The sequence below is a fragment of the Anser cygnoides genome, chromosome 3, assembly GCF_040182565.1.
Source record: "Anser cygnoides isolate HZ-2024a breed goose chromosome 3, Taihu_goose_T2T_genome, whole genome shotgun sequence".
In the NCBI taxonomy this organism is placed as follows: Eukaryota; Metazoa; Chordata; class Aves; order Anseriformes; family Anatidae; genus Anser; species Anser cygnoides.
The window spans coordinates 111395457-111415886 of NC_089875.1; the positions used below are offsets into that span (position 1 = coordinate 111395457).

A 20430-nucleotide genomic window follows, 5' to 3' on the forward strand; every position below is an offset into this window, starting at 1 on the left:
AGCTACTCCCACTGCAAAGCGCATTCTTTTGGTTTTGTCTCTTCTGGTATAAATACACAGCAACAATGAAAATAAAGCAGGACACTTGTTCCACTGGGGAGGGAAAGAGAACAAACACCACCTGACAGATGTTAGCTGTGTCATTTGGAAGGCACTCAAATACGTGGATGACACTGAGATACAAGAACTCAGCACAAAAGAGGCAGAATAGACATATGGTGTAATTTTACCCGAATTCATGTTGCAACAGAAACCTGTCCCCTGGAAATTCATCCAAGGTTGCCGAACTCAGTCGATGCAGATCGCAGAACAGCTGTAAAACCTAAGTGAATCTAGTTAAGAAACAAGCAGTTCCATCAACAGCGGTATTTCAGTATAGATCCTCTGTTGCTGTAAAGGTATGCTCTAATGCTTCGTTCTTTGCCTCAGTCAAGATACTCACAGCATCTCTGACTTCTTCCCAGCTCTATATTTACATAAAATCTGTTAGAATTTAAGTGTCTTCAAGACCTCTCACTCTTATCTTATGGGCTGAAAGCAGTCAGTTCTGGTTCTACCTATCTCAGAGAGGGAAGAGGCAGAGAGATACTGATCACATAAATTAATTTTGCATAGGAAATTATAGTCAAACCTCTACATAGACAAATTACAATGTTCTGTAAAGCCAGCTTTATTATAGTAGGAAAACAATATAGAAAAATAAAGGGTTCCTGTAAACACAATATCAAATAAGCTAACATTTCACTGGAGACCCATAGAAGCTGAAACTTCACGGTAACAAAGCTACTGAATACATATCTAACAAGGAAACACCAACAGGTAACAACATATAGGCAAACTGTGGTTTTGGTAATTTCAGAAATAAACAGTAAGGGCAATATATGCAGTATGTTTTTTTCTTTTAAATAACCGATTAGCAGCTTTTTAGAAAAAAATATAACTGCTCTGTCTCTCAAAATATGTTTCAAACTATAAAACCAGTACAAATCTTTCCCTAATATCAAAAACACAGTGTTGTATCCAAACAGGTAAACAAACAAACAAACAACAGAAAAAAACTAAACCGCTTTAGAGTGCTATTAAAATAACTCTGTTAAAAACTGAACAATATTAAAAATATTTCCTCTAAAGGTTGTTCTAGCCAGAAGTCAAATCTTTCAACAAAGTGCTTATAGTACACAAATAGAGGTTTTCAGAAAGAGCTATTGGTATATTAGAGGCTGGCTGAGTTAAGAACCTTATCTTTGATGGTGCCATCCAGTCACACAGATTTTTGGTATTTCTGAGCAATGCCATAGGGAACGTGTGCAGCTATGGTGCCTAATTTCTGCGCTCCTTCGATGTGAAACATCTGGTCATCAAAGAAAATGTGAGGACGTATTTTCACCAGGATCGGTCCTTTAGGAGCTCCTGCTAAGAACAGCGCCTCATCAATCTCCAGACCCCAGCTACGAAGAGTCTTCAGGACTCGGGCTCCAGAACTTGCTGCACTTCTGGCTGTGACCAGGAAGGTCCTTATTGGACAATTTAATCGTTCATTTTTTGCGTAGAACTTCTTCTGGAGTTTCCCTAGGTCTTCCAGAAAGCCTTTCAAAGGACCCTGAGTACAAAATACCAGAAGCATAGTAAATATTTTCCCACAGTTCTCAAAGTCAACCCTGTGCTTTCTTCCAGATTGCCAGTTACAAACAAAATTCCTTCCTTAATGCTATTATAAATATAGCAATCTCTGTATGAACTATTTCTAAGTGGGTCTACACACACTAGGAATTGGAAAAAAGTTAAAGCCATAATCCTACATGGTGTGATCAGTAGGAAACTGATTCTCATTACTTACAAGATCTCTACAATATAAAGCTTACAAGATCTCTTACATTATAAAGTTAAAATTACAGTTATTAATACTATGTTCTTTGAAAGCACTGAAATCATTTTCCTATGATCCACAAGCTGCAATCACTTGCCTGTACAAAACCCAACAGCAGACCTAATTACACGTCACCAAAGTCATTACAGATTAATGACAACATTACACCCTGATTAAAAGTAGTAAATAATATTTAGTTTCAACTTGCAATATATTGAACTGTCCAGTACGTTCAATAGATCAAGCTTTTATTTTTGATTTATACCATTGTTAACAATAGTAGTGATGGCATTTTATTTGAAGCTAATTTTAAAATATTTTTGGTTTTTAGACAAATGTCATAGTTCTACTTGAGAATAAGCAAAATATCACCCCGCTTCAGCAACCTGAGTATTCCAGTTTTTGAAATTAACATTACCTATGCAACGTGATTAAAAAAATCAAGGAAATCAGTAGCAATCTTTCCTTTTTATAATGAATATAATTAGAATATAACTGGAAGCCACTGTCTCATATATGCAGTTTTTCTCAGTGAAGTGAGAGATCTGGTGAAAGGACTGCCTTACTGGCTTCTTTTGGGTCAAAAATGCATTTTAAAGATTATCCTTGAAAAAGGAAGTAAATAGGGCAATGAAATGATAATTCAGCTTCCACAATGATTAAAGCATACACACTGGGGAAACTGGAGAAAGACAGCAGTAATGAGAATTTAAAAAAATGTTTTGAAAACTCTTTGATTTAAGTACAAACCTGTGCAAGAGGCTTATTCTCATTCAGCTGTTCGTGTTCAAAAAATTTATCTAATCCTTGTTCTTTGACAATCTGTTCTGATTCATCAGAAAAGAGAACTGCATCCCCGTCGAATGCCACCCTCAGCTGTGTATCCGAATAAGCGACATCCTTGTTGGCAGTGAACATGGTAGCTGATGCGATGCCTGAAAGTGTATCAGAGAACTTCAGTTGGCATGTCCTGCAAAGTCATTCATAAAGTGACCAGTAGTTCAGTTCTAACAGTTTATTTGTGGTGACCTTTTCACACAGGGAGCAGAAACCATCCCTGAAGTTACTTTGTAATGGCTGTTCTCTAACACATCTGCATGGAAGCTGTCCTATTGGCATAGCTTCTTAGACATGCTTATTTCCAGTTCTGTGTAACACACAAACCTGGTCCCCAAGGTGTACTACAAATGAGACAAAGCATGAAATTCCAATGAGACTGTAATGTCAAACTATTTATTTTTTTTTGCTTGTAGAACACATAACTTAGCTTTTGTAACTCCTATCAAACAGATGACTCAACTCAAACAGATGTTGAATAGGGAGCGGCAAGCCGGTGCACAGAGGAATTCACTTCCTGTATGATGGCAGCATGGGAGGAGACAGAAAGGTGTGACAGAGGTAGAGGCTGATCAAGTTATCATTATCAGCAAGCTGAAAGGCCAGAGGGGAAAAATGCAGAGAAATAACCTGATGTTATCTGATTAGGTACAAAGTTTGTGGCATGCACAGCAGTGAAATTCTGATTTGATGAAGCAGCACTACTTTCTGTGAAAGACACACCATGACTAGATTTGTTTTTAACAAGCCCAGCTGAAAGAGAACAAAAAAAGGACAATTCAAACCTGCTTCTATAGCTTCTTGCACTTTTTCAGAGTCTGCTGAGAGGTATAGGTTGGTAAGATACGCAGTCAGGTAACCAATAGGGCTTTTTCCTCCTGTCATGCAGAAGCGTTCAATTGTTAAGCCTGAAACAAGAACAGCACAACAAGGTGTGACTCCACCTTGACACTACAAACCTGGAAAATGAAGATGTAAAGAACAACACTAGCCTACAACTGACAGTAAGCTTAAAAAAGACAATCTTGTTCACTGCAATTTCAACAAGTTACACAACTTAAACTGACTACAATAGATTAGTCCTTCCTCCCTGAGAATTTCATACAAAATCCCTCTGTGACGGCAGAGGGGATTCACTTCTATGACAGCAGAGGGGATATCTCACTTACTATGACACACAAAAATAAATATAATATCCTAAGGAATGGGTGTCTATATCAAAGAAGTTGCTTTTACTAAAGTCAGAACAGGATAAACAAAATCGCTGCATTTCATTATATAACCACAGGCAGTTCTACGTATTTATTTTACTTACCGTAGTGATTAATGCTGTTTATAAGCCTCACTCCCACTTGGGCATGGTTATTAGTCATCAGAACAATATCAAATCTTTCTTCATCATCAGGGTATAGCTCAAGAAGCCGGGCATTGACATGCTCCAGTGCCTACAGGGTAGAAATGTGGAAGTCAATAGACAAGTGGAATGTGCCTTCCTTCTTAATCGCTGTGGGTTTAGTGATAGTACTGTCTTGAAGGAGAATGAGAAATATCTGAATGTTTAACTTGCTGAACTTGTTTTATTTCTTTCTGCTCTGTTGCTCCCAGCAACTGTTTGCCTGGGCTTATCTGAAGGGAAGCAACTAAGTTTCTTTTGGAAAGTTACAGAATTTAACTTTATAACGGAAATCCTTTTTCTTGGGACACCATGATAATCTGGAATATATTTATGCACTGTTGAACATTTTCAGAATACAGATTAATATTTGTGTAATTTTTATTTTTTTTAAGCTTAAGATGTTGGACTTAAATTTGTTCTATCTAATCTCCCTATGAATTGTTTTTGTTTTGTTTTGGATACCAAAAATTTTTTTCCCAGGACCAGAAAAGGTCTCTTTTTCAGAAATGTTCATGTTACCTACTCATGTTGCTTAATAAATTTAATAAAACATTGCTGGTGAATGGTAGTATCCAGAGATTTTCTTGTCCACTTAAAGATTGTTGCTGTGAAATCGAGGAGAAGGTACAAAGGGATTTGTATGTGCAACTGCTTGTTTCTCATGAACAAATGTGAATTTGGGACACATACTTATGCAAAGATTTCACTGACACAGCTCAGGTGTCAGACTGTCCTTAAGAAACAAGTACCAAATCATATCCTGTCAAGCATGATTTTCTTGGAGATTTCTTACTGAATTACTGAATGAGACAGGTTTTGATTCATTCGAGATCTCTTTTAAGCTAATAGACCAACATGCTATATTCACAGTCTGGCATTCTTCTTATTTCCTTGACCTTCCATCTGGTCGTCTCTCTGTATCCATCTTGTCTCAACTTATATTTAGAATCGTATCCTTTTGGAGTAAGACTTGCTTTTTGCTCTAGGTTTACAGACCTCTACTTTGGGAGCTGGCCCTTGAATGGAATTCCTTGGGATTACGGCAATAAAGTCAACAATGAATCATCAAATGAATCCAAGACAGGCTGTTTTTCATTAAGGTGCTTTAAAAAGCCAGACCAGTTGTTAAGAATTAAAATGTAGATTTTATAATTAAATTCTGGGAATCTCACTTTAAAAAGCAAGGCTATGTCATGTGGGACTTGGCTTAGGAGAACCCTGAGTGAGAGCCTGGTATAAGGCCTAGGAAAAAATCTCAGTATCTGGTCACAAACCCTTTGCATCACTTTTTTTTCCTTTTGTTACTCTCTTCTAATACTCTAGCACACTGAGAATTTCTTCAAGTATTACAGATTAAGGGGGAGTGGAAGAGAGGAATGCCATTTTTTGTTCAAGTGCCTGTACAGTTCCCAGCCCAAGGAGATACTGGCCTGTGATAAGGGTTCTTAAGTGCTACAAGCTTGAGATATAATGTCTTTAAGTTAGTATCTTAAAGATCTCAGCAAAGGAATCCAAACAAAAAAGATACCATTTCTGTAGGTTTTCTTTGTCTCCAAGTAGAAAGAAGCATCCAACAAACTTGCACTTCTCTTTTTTTTTTTTTCAAATCAGTCCCACTAAAGACATAAACATATTTCTCAAAATCATAAATATTTTGAATTTTTTTCATTTTTGCTAAGCCAACTTGCTTTCCATGCTGGAGGCTGTTTGCCTTGGACATTTCTCTTATCTTGTGCAATGAAAGCAAAATATTCTATTTCACCTGTGCTTAAACCTTGACTCCCAACTGGGGGTCTATTGCTTTTGCTGGTCCTCAAGAAAAATTTCCAGGATGAGAAAGAATAATAGAATGGTTTGGGTTGGAAAGGACCTTAAAGACTATCTAGTTCCAAGCCCCCTCCCATGGGCAGGGACACCTCCCACTAGACCAGGTTGCTCAAAGCCCCATCCAGTCTGGCCTTGAACACGTCCAGGGGTGGGGCATCCACAGCTTCTCTGGGCAACCTGTGCCAGTGCCTCACCACCCTCATAGTAAAGAATTTCGTCCTTATATCTAATCTAAACCTACCTTCTTTTAGTTTAAAACCATTCCCCCTTGTTCTATCACTACACCCCCTGACAGAGTTCCTCCCCAGCTTTCCTATAGGCCCCCTTTAGGTAGAGGAAGGCTGCTACAAGGTCTGTCTGGAGGCTTCTGTCCTCCAGGCTGAACAACCCCAGCTCCCTCAGCCTGTCTTCCTAGGAGAGGTGCTCCAGGCCTCTGATCATCCTTGTGGCCTCTTCTGGACTCACTCCAACAATTCAATATCCTTGTTATGTTGGGGGCCCCAGACCAAAATGCAGTGCCCTAGGTGGGGTCTCACGAGAAGAAAGCAAGGAAAAAATTAAAGCTGACAAAAAAAAAAATCAATCATTTCTGAATATAGTAAATTGTTTCCTGTTGAGCCAACACTGTCTTTAATCATAGCTGTAAGTGGGACAAAAAAGTGAAATTGAAATTAGGAAGTAAGGGGGTTGTGGTGTTTTTTTTTTGGTTTTTTTTTTTTTTTCCTTTCCTTTTTAGGTGAAAAGGTTGCAACATCCTTAAAACCATTTTGGGGCCTGTCTTAACTGAAAATGATCTTAAAAGGGAGGGGATACGCCGGGGGATGCTGCGGGAGGAGGGCAGTGAGCAGTGCTATGGGCGCCCGCAGTGTCCGGCTGCTGCGCTGCGCTGAGGATGCTGATTTCGGGCTCCCCGGCCAAGGCGAGTTCACCGCTAGGGGAACGGTTCCCAGGGGCAGGATTATCCCCGTCCTAGGAAGGCTCTGGGCTCCTCCTCTTCCCGAAATTCAGCCTCGCAGCATCCTCAGCACCCCTCCCGAGCCTGCCGGCGTACCTTGACGAAGTGGAAAGCCGGTCCGGGCTTGAGGGTGACGTTCTCGTTCTGCTGCTGGTACTCCACGTACTTCTCCACCCCTTGCTCCTCGTAGATCCGACGCTCCTCCACCAGGTCGAAGAGAGCTCGGGACGACACGGCCACGGTGATGGCGTGCTGGGGCTTGGGCTGCCGAGCGAGAGGAGGGTAGCGCCGGCACCCCCAGACCCGGCACCCCAGCTTCGTCCTCCCCCCAAACCCCGGCACCCCCACAAGCCCCGGCACCCCCCCCTAAATCCTGGCATCACCACCCCACAGCCCTGGCACCCCCCCAAGCACCGGCATTCCCCCCAAGCCCCGGCAGCTCCCTAAAAGCCCAGGCACCCCCCTAAAGCCCCGGCACCCCTCTAGCCCCGTGTGCTCCCCAAAGCCCCCGTCTCCCCTCCTCAAGCCCCGTCCTCCTCCCTCCAAGGCCCGGCATCCCCCCTTCCAGCCCCGGCATCCCTTTCCAAGTCCTGGCATCCCTCCCACCAAAAAAAAAAGCCCCTTCGTCACCCCTCCAGCCCCGTCATACCCCGCCTAAGCCCCGTCCTCCCCACCCTAAGCCTCGTCCTCCCCCCCTTCCAGTCCCGTCCAAGCCCTCTCCAGCCCTACCCCCAGCCCTACCCCCTCCCCAGTCCCCATCCCTCCCGCTCTCACCGGCCGGGGTCTTTTGGAGACCAGGTTGTCGTAGAACGCCTTGGCCGCCGCCCAGTCCCTCTCGGCCTCCTGCAGCCGGGCCTCCTGCAGCCCGGCCTCCTCCTCCTCCGGCCCGGAGCCGCTCATGGCTCCCGGGGTCGGGGCAGCGCCGAGCGGGCGCGGCCGGAGCCCAGGACCGGGAAGCGGCGGAGGCCGCTCCGCCCCGCTCGGGCAGGGGGAAGGAGGCCGGGCTGTGGCTTTCCCTTTCGCTCTGTGTCGGGCACGGCCCGGCCCTCCCCCGGCACGGCCCGGCCCGGCACGGCACGGCCCCGCAGCACCCGCCCCGTGGGTCAGCAGGGCCACGACATCTCGCCTCATCGCGCCCTGCCTGCCCCACGCTGCAAGATGCTGTTAGGAGCCAGCCTCCAATGCCCACAGCGCTCTCAGATTTATTATTTCGATGCGGTGGTTTAATTGCTTTAACATCATCAGCAGGACATTTCTAGATTTCTTTGCAAACGTAGCAATAATGTTGCTGGGCTTCAAAATGGGGTGGTTGGTGATGGCCCGGGGTCATCTGTTCCATACAACGAGGCTGAAAATTCCTCTTAAAAACAGTAATTTTATTTTTTTTAGTGCTTAGGTCAAATTCAGTGTGCACAATGAACTGCTATTCTGGCAGGTGGATTGGGTGGTCCTAAAAACCAGAATCCCACACAAGGGTACTTACATAATATGGGCTGCTTATCTAATACATACCTCTAAAATGTTTCTGGCTTGTCTGAACCACAGCTAAATCCCCCAAACTGAGGAGCTGAAGGTGATAACGGGAAATGAGGAAGGAAGCGCTTTTTCTCCTGGGTTTGTATGGGGTCTGGCTCAGCACACCCACAGCCTTTGCTGCTGCTCGTAGCCAGTGACTCGGTGTCTGTACATCCCACAGCACATGTAAGCACTATTTGGAGGACTTGTAATATTTTGAAGGGAGACCCTAAATATTGCTTCCGACCCTGACTGTTGCATAATCTTCAGCAAATTACATCACGTCCTTCTGCCTCCATGCATTCTCCAAAAGGCATAATTATTTCTGCTACTTTTTTTTTTTTTTTAATGTGGTTTCCCAGTGAAAGGAGGCTTATGTGATTATGCCATCTGTCCATCATTCCCTAGTGATGTCCAGTTCCAAATGAATTTGACGGAAGGATTAAGATCTCAGAGAGATTTAAATTCCTAAAACGTTTAATGACCATCAACAGCATCATGCAGTTTGTTGCCCTACTGTTGGAAAAGGCTGTACTGCAAAGGCAACATATTTATCTCCTTGTTCTTCTACTATATAATAGCAAATTACTACTCCCTGTCTGTCTGCCTTCTCCAAATCATTGCCCTGCTGAGCAGGGAGGATTCTGGAAGCAGGGAAGTGCTGAGCTCTGGATGTAAGATGGGAAATGGGACTTGACCAAAGTGGGGAAAGGGGGGCTAAACATGTGAGGTGCATGGACAGTACCTGAGAGTAACACATTAGGAGGACAGATGTGAAGAGAGGAGTTAGGATTATTTTAAGTGGCTATTGTCATGGCACAATGTAAAAGGCATAACAAATCTGAACGAATCTGGTTTTAGTGGCTCTGCTATTGATAGATAGATAGATTGTTTTCATTGAATTTTGATCCTGGATGCTTCACTCTTGTATCTGTACTCAGAGCTGTAGTGTGACATATGCTGCTGAAAACACCTGCTCCCCTTCCTGCAGTCAAGACAGACATTTTCCTGCTTGCAATGCTTTTCTACATGAGCAGCTGCAAGCCTGTGTTCAGGCTGAGTAGCTAGGAGAGAAGCTAAAAAAAGGGATTCAATACACAGACTGGCCCCAGTCACCACCACTGCCCTGCTCAAACACTTCACCTAAGATGATCTCTAGGAAAATTCTATCCATGCATTTATTACTGGTTAAATACTGCATGTGGGTGAATTACTTGGGGGAAGAGAACAGGAGGAATCAGAAACAGTTCTCTGCTGGGTACAAAGCAGCACTGTCATCTCTGCATCAACCCGTGGCAGTGCATTTCCCAGAGCAGCGCCCAGGCTGAATGCTTATGCTGTGCTCCCCAGCTCCCTGCACGTACTCAGGAGCAAGATCAGGGCTCCTCAAGCACATTCTTTGGTTTATTTTTGCTTCCCCTGCCAAGGGAAAAAAAAAAAAGTCATCACTCAAGCAATGAAGACTCCTTTGCAATACATCTGAAAATGTAAAAGATGGTAACTTGGTTCTGGGCCCAAGCAGTGCTGTTGAAGTGCTGCTGCTGAAAGCAATGCTATGCTAACATAAATATTTTGCTCTCTGGACCCACACGGTATCTCTACATAGCACTCAACTGTGTGAACATATGCACTGAACTGAGATGGCTCTGTTCTGTGCTCTGCTGCTTGCTGCTGACATTCTCTCCATTTCCTCTTCTGCTGGAGATTGTGAATTTAAGGCCCAACATGAAAGCCTTCCAGCTTCAGCACCTTATAAATGAAGTCTTGACTTTCCAAATGCAGAATGTAGCAGCCTTATCTACATCTAAAAAATGTGGTAATGCCCATGGAGTTCCAGTAAAGAGTTATGTGTTGCTTTTACTAAATCTCCTGGGAAGTCTGAGAATAGGAATGGATCCAAAATCAAATGACTTTGTGGTTTCTGAGCTAAACTAGAAAGGGAAAGAATTTTCTGCTATCACCCATTAATTTGTAAAGTTGTAGGGTATTTGTATTAAAACAAACAAAAAAGAATGTCTGGTGCTGTCTTTGTATGCACTTTTTTTTTTTCCCCAAGAACTGTACAGCAAATGTAAGCCATGTATATACCCTGGTCTGTTATAAATAGCAGCGTTTTTAAAAGTTCCCCTGCCTGAGCAGCGTATACCTTTCCAATATTAAGATTAACCACTGAGTAAGATTTCAAGAAGGAGCTCGAAGTGCATAATTAATGAAAAGTATGTGTTTTGTTGTTGTTGTTTGTTTGTGGTTGTTTGTTGTTGTTGTTGTTGTTTTGTATTTATTTGTTTTCTAGCTACTTATGTCTGGAAGAATGTGAAAAATTTCCAAATAATTAAAAGACTGAGATCAAAAGTCAAGAAAGGACTCACAATAGAAGGATTTTTTCTCCCTTTAGATATATAGATGCTAACGTGTATTGTGCATGATTGTATCATAGACATTTGGTCTCTGGGGCCTAATCCAGAGTCATGTCAGGGTCACTTCAAGCTGTGATTGCACTGACCTTTCCTTCATGTATGCATTCTGGTTTTTCATGCTCAGACCCCAAGACCTGCGTGTAGGGTGTTCCCAGAAGGAAAGGACATGAGGAGGGCATTGATCTAGGTCAGCCTACCGTGGTAAAATGTGTGGCAACACTGTCACATTACATCTGACCTGCCAGATAAATAATTTGGAAAATCCTTCTGCTCGTAGATAATATAATTACTTTTAATGTAATTGTAGAATTCACAACCTAATTTTATGAAAGTTATCCCTTTATATTAACAATTAGTTGTTTTCTGTTTCCTACAAATTCTCAGTATGGATGTCAGACTGCCTGCCTCCTGTTGATCAAACAGTCTAACACAGGCAGAAATGACAAAAAGCAGTTGGTCTGTGTCAAAGATTTGTATGGCAAAGCTGCATCATGCCTTGGAGACATTTATTTGTGTACACCGAAGAAATCTTCCCATTCCATCAAAATACTTTCCTTTTTCATCTCATGATGTTTTCTGGTGCATCTAGCAGTTGTGCAGGCCATTTCAGCAGTGGTTTTCATTTTCTCTCTTCTCCTACCTTTCCATTTCTCTGGGTTCATGAAGTGAAACAGGAATGCAGAAATATATGGCATCACACCGTAAGCTATGGCAGCTGCCATCTGTCTTCCTGGCTTTGCTTTACTGCTGGCCTTTCTGTACTAATACATTCATTTGCAACAGCAACATAAATCGTGTAGAGATAGAAATCTTATATTATTCTAAGGCGATCTATTCCATCTCCATCACTCGTTCCATGCAACAGATTAGGTGACAACCAAGGCTCAATCCGGCACAAGTACAGAGGTTTGCTATGGGGATGCATAAGACTCGCTGACCCATGATCTCTTTTCTCTAAGCAATCCTGTTTAATTATTGCAATGGGAGTTTCATTTCTCCTATTACTGACATTTTCTATTCCTTATTTTTGTAGGGATGAATCAGCAGCCAAGCAGTGTCTTTAGCTTTCTGGACATTTCTTCTGTGTACAGAGTTTTGTACAAATTTTTCTAGGAAAGGATAATCTATAATATATTTATATGACTGAATTGACTTCCTAACTCTTCTGAGATGAACAAAAAAATTATGAGCTTACTTTCCCCCCAAGGCAGGCTCATCATGAAATTACAAGGTTTCAAAAAGGAATCAAGAAGGATTCTGAAATTCAGAAAAATATTATCATTACCAGGATGTTAAATAAAAACGTGAGAAAAGAGTGTCTTAGCTCCAGGACTGAATATGCCTACCCTAGCTAGTTGTTTGCCACAGGAAGAATTTAGAAGCATTCAGTGATTTTTCTTACAATATGGCAGGAGCCCAGCTTCAAGTAATCCTAGCCGTCTTGCCAAATGGAGGAGGAATAAGACAAGAATACAGTCTTGCTGAAAGTCCATGGTCAGAAAATGCTCAAAACAAGGTGAATATGCTATCATAAAATAATTATATCAGTGTTTGTTGTTTGTTTTGTTTTTCAGTTAACGTAGAAAAGAAACTAATAAAACTACTGTATTAAAACAACAACAACAACAACACAACTACCATCACTGACAACAACAGCAATAATAACAGGTTTAGATTGTCAGTTTGCACTGACATAAGTCAGTTTGCACCGATGGACTTTGCACTACTGGAGTTATTCTGTAGGCACTTAGTACAGTAAGATTGTGTTTCCTGCTGAAACAGAAGAATTTTTGCATTACAAAACAACCATAAATTACATAGAAGGTGGATATGTTATACATGTAAATCCCATGGGGTTCCTAGTTCCTGCTGAGTAAAAAGTAGAATATCCCTCCAAATTTAAATTCAGCTCTGTCTTCAGCTCTGACAATTGTTTAAATGGTTTTCTATTATGCACCAATTATCTCCTTGATAAGAGAAATAAATGGAGGCTCCAGCCAAGCAAACAGCACCACACAGGGACAAGTCTGGGCATGACAGAGACCTAAATGCTGAAACCCTATCGATTCATTTTTCCATAACAAAACAAGTTAAACTATTCTGAGATTCACTCAGGTAATTAAATGTTCTATTTTTCATTAAAGACCCAATGATTCAGCTCTTTAGTCATATTAGTTTCCATGAGAGTTCAAGTTAAGTATTCAATTAGGTTATATTATTTAATGAGAAAATCATATTGTGAAAGACTCCTAGTTCATATTTTCATGTGCTTATACAAAACCACCAAAGATATCTCACTCAATCCCTGTTGTGCTTTGCTCATTGTATTTAACCCCAAAATAAAGAGAGAGAGAGAGAACAAACAGGACTGTTAGAAATGTTTCTCCTGCCCCCTCAGTGGCATACATAGAAAAGCCATCCAAGTGCGGTTTCCCACCCATTTCCTGAACAAAACAAGGTCTCAAACGTGCATCTCAAAAAGGTCTCAAAAAAGTGCGTGCTCGAGTGCCTCAGATGGAGGAGACTGCACTGATGTGATGACTGAATGGTACCACGGGCTTTGTGTAGCAGTAGCAGTGGAAAACCAGAGCCATCAGGGCGAAAACACCCACAGATTGCATTATGGCACTGGCTGTCTTTCACAAATACGTTGGGAAAAACAGGTCCACTGCTTTGCTAAAACAGAACATCTGTCTTTCCTCTTTACATATATAGAAAGTCTCACTCTACTCTGCCCCCATGGTGTAACTCACAAATAATGGGATCTACGTAGCAGGCTGGGAGACAAGATTTTTGTGTGTATAGCCAGCCCCCCTTTTACTGTCTTTGAGGACAAAGCCTTGCATTTGAGGATAAAAATAATATATATATATATTAATAATAATAAAAGAAAACTTTCTAAGCATTCTTGGGCAACAAAGGGTAGGAGTATAGCCAGAAAAAAAGCACAAATTACTCCAAGTGGTATGGAATGGTTTGATTACAGCTATTAATAAGGGAGGCAAGCTTTAATTGTAGTTAATGTGCTTTTGACTGTGGAGAGCTACCAGCCAGTTCCAAGAAGAGGATTGCAAGTGATTAGTGTAGCACTCCTAAGGGGAAAAGAGGAGCCAGAGGTATACATACAGGAGGAGATTTAGGGCTTCTCTAAGTTATGGCTTCAAACCTGTCAGCAACCTGCACACGATGTGCCTGTTACTTAAGTTACAGTGTGACTCTCGTTTGCAGGGAATGTGTATCCCATTTACGGTTCAGGTCCCCTCCCTCCTTTTGGCAAGTTAAGCATCTGGGAGAAAGTGAATCAGGACTAAAAGTGATGATAATGTGTTATTGTTTGTGTTATGCTAGTTACCAAGAGCCTCAGAAAGCACTGGAGAGCTGTTGTGTTTGATCCTGTAGGAACACACAGGAAGGTGCTCCCCATATGACATCCCTCCTCCCCTCTTGAGTCCTTTCAGTAGAAGCAAGATGATTTTTGCAGACATCTCCAAGCTCAAGCATTAAGTGTGAGGCTTGCACAGTTGCCCTTCTCCTCATGCCTTCCCATAGCCAGGCTGATGTTTCAGGCATTTGCAAAGCAGTGCCTCAATCCTTCTGCACGTGGCCCACAAATGTCCAAGAAAACTGTGTTGACCTGGTTAATGTGGCCACTAATGGGAATTGCCTGGCATGGGGGGCATCAGACATTGGTGAATTTGTGGGACTAACCTGCAGCCAAGGGTGAGACCCACACTCAGAGCTCCTTTCACCATGCTCCTCCTTTTGTCATGTGGCTTAAAATGTTCCTCAGACACGTACATCTGTTCACAACCCAGTACAGCACTATTCATGTATCAAGGTAGGAAATGCTCCAGCAGTCTGCTTTCAGCTCCCTTGAATGCTTTCAGTTCCCTTGAAAGTTGTATTATTTACATCAAAGTCATGTTTATATTTCTCTGTTTTCAATATTTTTCTTGAGGGCATGGAAAGATAGCAATAAGAGAAGTAATGACAAGAATAGCAACAACAGTAATAATATAAAAGCAAGGTTTCCAGAAAGAGGATTTTACAATATATAATACCATAAGCGTCAACATCAGAAAACCAAACCCTCATTTTACATGCTGCTATAAAATCACAGAACAAACAGATAAACTCAGAGGGTTTTCAGTAGGCCTTGCATCATATAACTGGGTTATATCTGAGTTATATTATCAACCTCAGCTCCTGACTTTGGAAAAAAACACATAAACTGCTTGTCCTCCTTGCATTGTAATTTCCTTCTGGTACAGAAGTTTTCAGGTTAGATGCAGTCATTATGGGCTTCCTCTGTGAGAGAGGGGTATGTGCAGAAGGCAGTTCATTCCACTGAAGGCTTCACTTGCACCCTGGAGATGATCCTTTCTTTCATACAGAAAGATAGGAAGGGTTGTTGGTGTTTTTAAGCTTGGTGAATCACTGTGGAATAGGAATGAAAGGAGCATTAGGAGACACTCAGACTGATAGCCTGTACATGTGCAGAGAGCAGAGCTCTGACAGTACCCAATGACATCTTCCCTGGTGACAGTGTCTACCACTGCCTGCATTTGGTGTTAATTAAATCACATTGAGTGTCTTTGTGACCTGAAGTCATGTTCCTTCACTCTGTCCCACCTGCTCGCAGAAGCTGAAAAAATTATTGTAAATAATGCATGATGTTGGGTGCAACTGCCAAGTCAGAAGGCTGAGCTGGTCCTGAACTCACCTCTCATCAGCACTACTGCAATAACCACTACCAGGCACTAGTCACAAAATTCAGGCTGAAAATCTGGTGCCTGGCTAAATTTCAGTTTGTGTAACAAAATATTGTCACATAGTGCATGGAGAGTAGAAAAAGAAGCAAAGAACAGATTACCTGAGACTATTTCCTTGAATTCACATTATCTAAGAGCCTACCAATGTATATTTTAAAACCAATTAGATTTCTTTTGTTCTCTGTTGACGTAAGAAAACTGTTAAAAAGACTTACTCAGACATATTTTCTCCACTTTACAACTAGAGAAAGAACTGTGTCTCAAAAAACTGTCACTAAGCAATTAAAAAGGAATAAAAAATTTGAGCTCCTTCTAAGCCTTGACTTCTGTGTCTCTTGGTATATACTCATTGCATTTCAGTCACCTTTACTAATTGTTTTTATTTCTTTATTAACAGCTTTTGTTAACCAATGAGATGACGGATTTCTTTCTTTCTTAACTTAATGATCTCGTACCATTAAATTTCATCTCATTTTGCTGACTTCTCAAAACCAGAAAAGACTGAGGTCATTAACAAAAAATAAATAAGATCAGAGTAATGAATGACTCAGGAGTAATTACCAGCAGCCAATGAGTTTCTCTATGTCCCATGTAGTTATTTCTTCTCCACATTAATATAAGAAAATGGTTCAGTAATAATTCATAAAATATATTGTCAAATCACATAACCAAAATAAATTTTTCCACAGACCTTCAAGAAAATTAGTTTAAAAGTACTTCCTCTGTATAAAAATAAGATATTAATGAAAGAATATTTATTCTTGCATGACCTGCCTCTGTTAAACTATTTCACATTTTATTCTACATCTGTTTCCATGGATGTATTTTTTCCTTCCTTCTAGTTCTGACTTAAAGCCTTGAATGCCACTTAGGATCTTCAATTTATTTTCAGCTGTCTCAATTAATAATTGTCTGATAAAAAGCTGTCTATATCTATCACTGTAGATATTGCTTCTTTAATATCCTCACCATTTATACCAATCAAGTAAAAATAACATTGTTTCTTATCCATCCAGATGTGTGATGAAATCTGTTGTTTATCATATCCAGGAGTAATTAGCACTTATCGTTACTGGTACCATTTGTTCTCCAGTCTATCCATTCATTTCTGCCATATCACAGAGTTCCTAGTGATATTTATATCTCTAATAATATCACATATATTTGGATATGGTATTTCTCTCTGCCTTCTCTAATCAGTGTTATAGTTTTCCTCCTTATGCATGAACTTCTTTCACATGACATCTTTAAATTAAAGTCTAGGGTCAAAATTCTGTCCTTCCTGCTGGTAGTGAGATATCTTCAACAGAAGAATTTCACCCTTCCAGCAATTGGCTTCTCTGTCCTGGAATAGGCTCAACTGAGCCATAGCAGACTGCCAGTGACAAGGTTTGCAAACAGCCCCCACAGAAATGAAATCTTTAACTCTTAATAGACTGCTTAAGAAATGGAAAGTGGCACAGGAAAACTGTGTTTGTTCTGTTGGCTACAAAATCTTTTGAAAGGGAAAAGTTGTATATCCAAACAATAGATTTCTTCTGGTCCTGTAAGAATTGTCCAAGATAGAAAACTCTGTAGAAGCCTCCCAGATCTCCAATTCAGCTGAACTTCATCAAGTTATTCCTTTTCATAAGTCATGAACATCACAAAAGTATCACTAAGAAGGGGTAAAACAAATATGCAAAAAATGCTACTGTGTTTTGTTGTAGTTTCTGTCACCATAATAGCTTCCACATAGTGAAGAAGCATTGGTCAAAAGTCCCTTGATACTCTAGAATAGATTTCCTGTTTTTTTGGTTTTATTTATTTATTTATTTATTTAATTTATTTATTTATTTATTTATTCTGTGTTTTGCAGCATGTTAGCAGGAGGTTTTGGGGAATTTGGGTGTGAATGGAATACAATCAGTACAGATCACATCTTCAGTGAATTCTTGCTTATTCAAGTATAACTCTCTTGAGCATGTGTAAACTTATTTTCCAAAGTCTCATAACTTGGTAATTTTATTTTATTTTATTTTATTTTATTTTATTTTATTTTATTTTATTTTATTTTATTTTATTTTATTTTATTTTATTTTATTTTATTTTATTTTATTATTTTATTTTATTTTATTTTATTTTATTTTATTACTATTATCGGAAGTATGGCAAAAGTTACTTAAAAATATTAATGTGAGCCAAACAGTATATTATTCCCAAACTGCATTCTAGGAGGCAGATGAACAAATTGCTGAAAAAACTTTTCTCAGTCCAGGCTGAATTTACAATAATAATAATAATAAAATGTTGCAAAGAATTAATGTTTGGCAAAGTGGAAAATATTAGTCAGCTTAAGCTATAGCTTTTAATACATACTCTGCCAACACTGTATTCATTCCAAAATGGGAGAACTCTGTACAGTTGAGTAAAAAGCTGTGAAATAACTGGTAGCCACATTCTTGGGTTTTATTTAGTGCCAAGAAAAAGACTCTAAAGAGCAGACCATGCACTGTATATGATTCTGATGAAAAGCTAAAGAAGGTAAGTAGTCAAATAAATTGAAGCACAAAAACATAGATAAAATGAGTTTTTCAGATGGCTTGGATGCTAGTTTCATAATATGTGCCAGTAAATTTAGATGTCATTGTAAAAAGATAGGAAAACAACAACCATAAATTTTGGTATACCTACCATTCTGATATCTTACAAAAACCATTAAACTATAATATGTGCAAGTTCTTCTAAAAGACAACCTGAGGCATATTTTGTGAGATGGTCTCATGGCATGTTGCAGCAGTAAAGTTCCAATCCTGTTACCAGGTTCAAAAGACCTCTTGCTATTTCAATCTACATAATTATATTGAGGTGATCAATAGCTTCAACTAGTTTAAAAATAATAATAATAATAAAAAAGTCACCTTGCATCATAATAGGCTTTTCCAATTTTTAATTAATTTGTTTTGTTTTTAACAAACAAACAAGAAAAAAAAAAAAAACTAGCTCAGATGCACCCGAAATGATACAACAGCTTTTAATTTTTGAAATAGGGTCTCAGGTCAGCATCAAATTTTACTTTTCCTAGCAAATAATATGCCCCGTACAGTTCATAACTTTCTTGAGGGTCTGTGAATGAAGTCCTTTATTTAGCATAAAATTTTGATAATCTGCTTGCATAGGATCCTCTCAATTTTGCTCTAAAACACAAGAGGTGCTCAAAGTCTCCATTTCTCTCATCAGCTGCCTTGGGCACTCCAACTCTGAAGCACCCATGTGCTAGCAACTCCTCATCCTGCATTGCCTCCAAGACAACTTCCAGGACTTCCAGGACACACGATTCCAACTTTTCTGATTGCAATGTAGTAGCTGCTCTCAGTTTTTAAGGATGCCAGATGTGTTCCAGCTAATGTGTTTGCAATGAGTAAAGAACACTTCTATTGCTCAATCTCCTTCTCAGTTCAGGTGAGAATGAAGCTCTTCCTCACTCTTGCCTTTGGATTATGACCTTATGGAAAATGAATGAAAAGACATCTAAGACCTTTTAAAGTATGGTAATATGGTGGTTTTTTTGTTGTTGTTGTTGTTGCTTTTTTTTTTTTTTTTTTTTTTTTTAACCAGCCACTGCTGTAATAATAATTATATAATGTTTTCTGTTTCAAATTTCCTGTCAGTGACTTTTCTATTGTTCTAGGACTTATGAGGCCTTTTACCTAGTATTCATTTTTAAAGGTTACAATATAATTTAGGGGAAAAAAATAAGCAAAAATATTTATGTTATAATACAATAAATGTGTAAAAGACGCAATGTGTGATATAAATCATGATGATGAGGTGAAAGATGATTGTTTTCCTATTAAAAAATGTAGCCTTAGAAAATGCAAATAAATCTATTAAGGAAGATTAAAAATGTTTGCTTATACTCAGAAGAAAGAAAAAAAAAAAAGGAATGCACATGCTGGAACACTAAAGTAGAATTTTGTCTTTGAGGATGTTCCTACCCACTCTTTTAAAAATGTAGATGTATGAAATAGTTGGAAAATAAATGTGAAATGAAGGCAAGCTAATGAGAGTGGTCTAAGAGTAGAGCTGAATGCAAGTCTGCAAGGCTATGGCCACGTGAATTAGTTTGAGAGAACGATCTTGCAGCTGGTGCTTACAGGAAGAGAGAGGAAACAAAAACCTCCATAAACCTGTCCATTAATAAATGCTCTTGTAGCACATGACATACTGCACGAACTATGCTGCTTCTGCTTACATTGACAGAGTGGTAAAGCCCAAGCCAAACTGTTTGGACATGCTCTGTTTTCTGATGATTACATATTTTACTGCTGATGGCCACAGCAATACCCATTTACTGTTAGTTGCTAAAAAAGACTGAGTCTACTCATCTATGCATGCTGGAATCAAGGCTTTTGGGCAGAAGACTTCTGCATTCTGGTCTCTGGAAACACATTTGCCTATGTGGCTTCAGTTGTTAATGATATCATGGTCAATATGGAGCAAGTTAATTTATTGTTAGTGATATCTCCATCTTCCATTTAGCAAAAGTAACTTCAGACTCTTTGACATATCTTCCCTCTCCCAACATGTCCAGTAACATCTACTCAGTATTTACTCCTGGAAAAATATTATGGAGATAACAAAGTGGTTTTATGTGACTTTTTGCCATATTTCTCCCTAATCTTCTGACAATGAAATATATAATCTGAGTTTTCCACTTCAACAGAAACATTTTTTTCTAACAGGGTGTTTTACTCCTCCGTAACATGGAGATGATCAGAGTTCTGGCAGGGCAGTGGTCTATCCAAGTGCCAGCAGGGAAGCTCCAACCTGATAGCAGGCTCAAAACTTCTGGCCTAATGGAT

General features: G+C 39.9%; 1 protein-coding gene and 1 long non-coding RNA gene across 2 annotated transcripts in view; both read right to left on the reverse strand.

Moving 5' to 3' along the window:
- Positions 1 to 654: 654 nt before the first annotated feature.
- On the reverse strand, positions 655 to 8028 carry NT5C1B (5'-nucleotidase, cytosolic IB). Its single transcript, XM_048047424.2, has 6 exons — positions 7657 to 8028; positions 6979 to 7146; positions 4020 to 4149; positions 3490 to 3612; positions 2618 to 2802; positions 655 to 1600 (listed from the first exon to the last, which is right to left on the reverse strand). Exons 1-6 carry the CDS (start codon positions 8011 to 8013, stop codon positions 1262 to 1264), a joined length of 1302 nt encoding a protein of 433 aa, XP_047903381.1. The 5' UTR covers positions 8014 to 8028; the 3' UTR covers positions 655 to 1261.
- A 6824-nt stretch (positions 8029 to 14852) lies between these two features.
- The window catches only part of LOC136790533 (uncharacterized), a 78047-nt gene continuing 72469 nt past the window's right edge, over positions 14853 to 20430 (reverse strand). Inside the window, exon 3 of the long non-coding RNA XR_010830646.1 lies at positions 14853 to 15251. This is a non-coding gene — a long non-coding RNA (uncharacterized lncRNA). The remainder of the gene's footprint in view (positions 15252 to 20430) is intronic.

Bases quoted from the DNA above. Each gene is read 5' to 3' on its own strand.
- NT5C1B (XM_048047424.2), bottom strand. From the start codon at position 8,013: ATGAGGCGAGATGTCGTGGCCCTGCTGACCCACGGGGCGGGTGCTGCG. The intron at 7,147-7,656 runs GTGAGAGCGGGA...CTCGCTCGGCAG, and splicing joins TCTCCAAAAGACCCCGGCCG to CCCAAGCCCCAGCACGCCAT. The intron at 2,803-3,489 runs GTTTGAATTGTC...ATACACTTTCAG, and splicing joins GCAAGAAGCTATAGAAGCAG to GCATCGCATCAGCTACCATG.